General features: G+C 44.4%; 1 protein-coding gene across 1 annotated transcript in view; it reads right to left on the reverse strand.

The window, feature by feature from the left end:
- The window catches only part of cdh16 (cadherin 16, KSP-cadherin), a 69,080-nt gene that overhangs the window by 25,051 nt on the left and 39,029 nt on the right, over nt 1-5,000 (reverse strand). Inside the window, 3 exon segments of the mRNA XM_048262360.1 lie at nt 1-54; nt 518-730; nt 1,841-1,991. The exon segment at nt 1-54 is cut by the window's left edge and continues 23 nt beyond it. Coding sequence (XP_048118317.1) covers nt 1-54; nt 518-730; nt 1,841-1,991 — 418 coding nt within the window.

Genomic DNA, 5,000 nt, shown 5'->3' on the forward strand with positions numbered 1-5,000 from the left:
GGTTGTTGTTTTCATCCTGCACAGTGATCACAACTGTGCACGAGCTGTTCAATCCTGAGGAAAGAAACAGCACTCACTCGCCAATCAATAATTCACATTATATTATTCACTATGTGCACATTGACAGATCAAATCTGTTGAGAGTATTATTCTTATGAATAATTCTTATGAATAATACTCACTCAACTCACTGCAGTAATACATTTTTACATGATCAGATTCATTTATTACCAGACCTTAAGATGTTAGATATTAGAATCTTCTTACATCTTATACATTGCTTAGTCTCGTCTGATGCATCAGCTTGATGGGACTGTTTGACATGGCTATTGGTTGTCTTTGGTCAAACCTTTCACTAATCAACTTTGGCCAGACTGTGCCAACCGAGTGCACCTCTGCCCACACCTTTACCGTCCTCTTTGCACTGAAGCATTGAATCCTTTTTTGTTCAACAGTGTGCATACACACGGTCGGCTGTTTCCGCCCCCTAAACTAAGTCCATGTGCCTACGTCTTACCCTTAGCATCCTCTGCGGTGATGGTGAGGGTGTACTGTGGGGAGGTGCCCTCCATGCTGTCGGCCTGCAGGGTTATGACCCCGGAGTCTCTGTCCACTCTGAACAGCGCCCACGGGCCCTCTGGAACCTGTCCCACCAACCGATAGAAGATCCGGACGTTATCAGTCTTGGGGTCGTCGTTGTCTGCTGCCTGGACGGTGAGGATTTCGGTACCTGGGAGAGTGTGTGTATTTGTGTGTGTGTGTGTGTGTGTGTGTGTGTGTGTGTGTGTGTGTGTGTGTGTGTGTGTGTGTGTATGTGTGTGATAGAGAGAGAGAGAGAAAGAGAGAGAGAGAGAGGGCAGATTCTGAAAAAAAACATCCCTCAATCTTTGTGTAGCTTTATTCCACTGCTTGGTTGAATTTCCCATTGTCCTACGTAATTTAGAACGACCATTAACCGTATGTTATTTGCACACCTATGAAGAAGATCCATTTTTTTGGCCGTATCACACTTGTATATTAATTCGCCGAATTCGTGGTGAAGTTTAAATGAACTGTCACGTTGCAGCCGAGCTGTAAAATGCAGACGTTCAGAACATTGCAACATTGTAGCATATGACGGAGGTGGCTTTTAGCTAGATGGATGACATGCAGGCAAGTAAAATAGCGATGTTTCAAAACTAAAGTTAATCAGAATCTTGGGATACGCCCGCTTGACAACGGGAGAGATAGAACTAACGACTGGCCTTTGGCCATAGCAACTATCCATTTAGAACTAGTAACGGCAGTTTGTCCTGCAAGTTGAGAAATTAGTTGATATGTGTTGGAAGAAAGTAGTTCTACAAACAAGACAAGTTTTAGCGATTAAAACCCCCAACCCCCTCTAATGAAATCAAAATGGAAAAGCTGCAATGCTACAGGAATTCAGAGATCCTTTTCTATAGACTGCTGTCTGTGCATTCCCTCTATATTGTATCAGAGTAATGCTCATACCTTGTAGCAAAAGACGCATATTTAGTTTGTTTATTACTGCGCTTCTCAACTGTAGGGGGACATCGAGAGCAAATCTTCTTTAGTGCTGCTTTAAGGCTCTGCCCCGAGAGCAGATCTTATTTAGTGCTGCTTTAAGGAAAAAAACTGATACTTAATATTTCCAGTATGCAAACAACTTTCCATTTGATTTGAAATGAGGACTTCCGGTTGGACTCCATCCCGAATGGACGCTTAACCCTGATTACAAATGAGCAAAGCAGGTCTGTATGCCCATGATCAGAAATATATTTGTCTATTTTTAGACACGAGAGTCGGCGTCGGAGTGAACATCACAGGTGTCCCTTCACACCTTTCACTGCCAGCTCCTTGACGACGGCGTGGTACTGAGTCTGAGGGAAGGTGGGCCGGTTGTCATTGGCGTCACCCACCATCACCCGCAGCTCCACAGGTTTGGCTATCTCCCTCCCGTCAGGACGCTCCACTACAATACTGATCTGGAACTAGAGGGAGGAAGAGAGGGATGCAGAGAAAGGGGAGGGAGGAGAGAGGAAGAAAGGGGGTGAAGGGGAGGGAGAGAGAGAAGAAAAGAGACAGACAGTACATTTACATAGACAATCAAGCTACAGTTATGCTCGATAGGGGATTTGACTGGACCACTCTCCTTCTCTAAGTTTACATACGCTGAAGGGAAGTCGTTTTATTGACCTAAGTAGAAATGTCTTATTCTGCTAGCCTTCCTGTTCACAAACACAAAAACACCAAAACATTCCGTATTAGCTCCATTAGCTTGCTAACTAGCAAACTTTTCATTATCAGTAAAAAATAATAAAATAGTTGACATTACTTGTTGAAAATGTTCGTAAGGACATGTATGTTATTATGTAAATTCATATATGCATTTATAGTAAAAAGTTTTGTTTTGGTCATGTAAACGTACTGAGAGAAAGACATGTTTCTTGGTGTTTTATGCCCCCAACATTGTCTTCAAGGCAGCACTGTCTGGAAGGCACTAGGGTTAGACATGGGTTAAGGTTAGGGTTAGGGTTGGGGTTAGGTTTAGGATTAGATGCCTTTAAGTCGACAGTGGCAGCACTGCATGGGAGACGACGTTGGGAGCATAAAACACCATCGAGCAAAACACATTGCTTGACTCCTGTCACATGAGGGCAGGTTGAGTTTTGTCATCCTCTGTGTGTTTTTATTATTACATTTTACACAGACGCCTTCCATACTAACTTTCACTTCCACACACTATACTTGCAAATGTGCATGTGGCAAACACACACACACACACACACACACACACACACACACACACACACACACACACACACACAAACACAAACACACACAAGCACGCACACACGCACGCACACAGAACAGACATCCGCGGTCCCCCTCTGGCTGTAGGCCTGCTCTGTGTCTGTCTGGGCCCCTGGGATTGTTTGACATGGCTATTAGTTGTCTTTGGTCAAATCTTTCACTAATCAACTTTGGCCAGACTGTGCCAACCGAGTGCACCTCTGCCCACACCTTTACCGTCCTCTTTGCACTGAAGCATTGAATCCTTTTTTGTACAACAGTGTGCATCTGTTTCTGCCCCCTAAACTAAGTCCATGGGCCTACGTCTTACCCTTAGCATCCTCTGCGGTGATGGTGAGGGTGTACTGTGGGGAGGTGCCCTCCATGCTGTCGGCCTGCAGCCGCATCATGAATGTCTATACATTGCATGTGTGTGTGTGTGTCTGTCTGTCTGTGTGTATGTGTGTGTGTGTGTGTGTGTGTGTGTATGTGTGTATGTGTGTGTGTTGTGTGTGTGTGTGTGTGTGTGTGTGTGTGTGTGTGTGTGTGTGTGTGTGTGTATGTGTGTGTGTGTGTGTGTGTGTGTGTGTGTGTGTGTGTGTGTGTGTGTGTGTGTGTGTGTGTGTGTGTGTGTATGTATGTGTGTGTGTGTGTGTGTGTCAGAGCACTCTCCGAAGCAGCAGCTCTGTGATGCTCCACTAGGGCCAGATACCCCTCATGGCTGACCATGGCTGGCATGACTCTGGCCCACAGCGGGCCCTGACGCGGCCCCCCTCTGGCTGTAGGCCTGCTCTGTGTCAGTGTGTCTGGGCCCCCGTGACTTCCCTTATAAGAGGCCATGTAACGGCCAGTGGTGCGGAGCAGACTGAGACAGGAGGTCAGAGCCAGAGACTGACGGCCTGTTTGTTTAAGACTAACCCGGAGCACTGCCAGATTAGCCAATCATTTCCACCCATCCTGCCCAGATCAGTTTGAAATGATGGAGTGCCACATTGGACAGTCTACTCCATCTTTCTCTGTCTCTTTGTCTATCTCTCCGTCTATCTCTCTGTCGGTCTGTTTCTCTCTCTCTCTCTCTGTCTGTTTCTTATTCCCTTTGCTTATTGCCGTCTCTCTATCTGTCATACTGGTATTGTGCTTTTAAGGTATAAAGCACAAGTTCTGAGATATATTGCTTTCTACATGGGAAAAGATAGACTCTTGTTTTCTTCTATTCTTGGTCTGCGTTAGTCTGGTAGCACGCATTTGGATTTGATTATGGCAAAGATTCTCAACCTTTTTGGGGCTCACACCAAACATCAAACCAAAACGCCAAGGCACATGGCTTATGGGTACTGATTGTAAAGTATCACACACATTATTATGTAGGCAATAACATGCCCATACGTTTCTCTACAGTGTGTTCATGAGCTGAGACCACAGTGATAGGCATATGCTCACATGATGTTGATTAAGCTTTTTTAAGTCATTTGTGTTTAAAATAGCCCTCTAGCCTATTTCATGAGTCTGTATAAATGCATTGGGTTCCTCAGAATTCCACGGCACACCTCACTTTGCCTCACGACACACCAGGTTGAGAACCGCTGGATTACGGGGTGTGTGTTTCAACCGATACAGGGGAGAAAAAATGCCTCTGCACATGATTGGATATAGATCTACAATCAGAGAAACAATATATGTGAACCCTGTAGGAAGAACGAAAAAAACATCTTTCTTTTCGACAAATGCCTTAATCACTGTTCTCTATTTGTTTTTTAAAGTTATTATGTTGTCGATATTATGTACAACAGACATGATAGTAGATCTTGCTTCTCTAGCGACAGCCTTTTTCTTGTAAACAAAATCAACCGAAGTGTGCTAAGATGACATGAATGACCATGTCACTGTTCATCTGTCCATTATCGTAGAAATCCCACCCAGACAATTTTACTGGCCCACACACCTCTGATTCGGACATAGAGACTTCTCAATGGAGTAACTCCAGACCAAATTTCCCAAACTCATATTAAGTGGATGGGGTAATTTTGGGCTGGCTTCCAGACTCGATCTGAATCACATTCCAGGGCTTTGCAGTGTAAATCAGATCCAATACAGGAAATGAGCTTTTTCCTATCTGTTCCCTTCCAACTGACTTTCAGGATTAACATGAATTAAAAACAAACAGTCTGACAACAATAGTCTCCATTTCTAATACACATCCATAAACT

Source organism: Alosa alosa, chromosome 14 (genome assembly GCF_017589495.1).
Source record: "Alosa alosa isolate M-15738 ecotype Scorff River chromosome 14, AALO_Geno_1.1, whole genome shotgun sequence".
NCBI lineage: Eukaryota > Metazoa > Chordata > Actinopteri > Clupeiformes > Clupeidae > Alosa > Alosa alosa.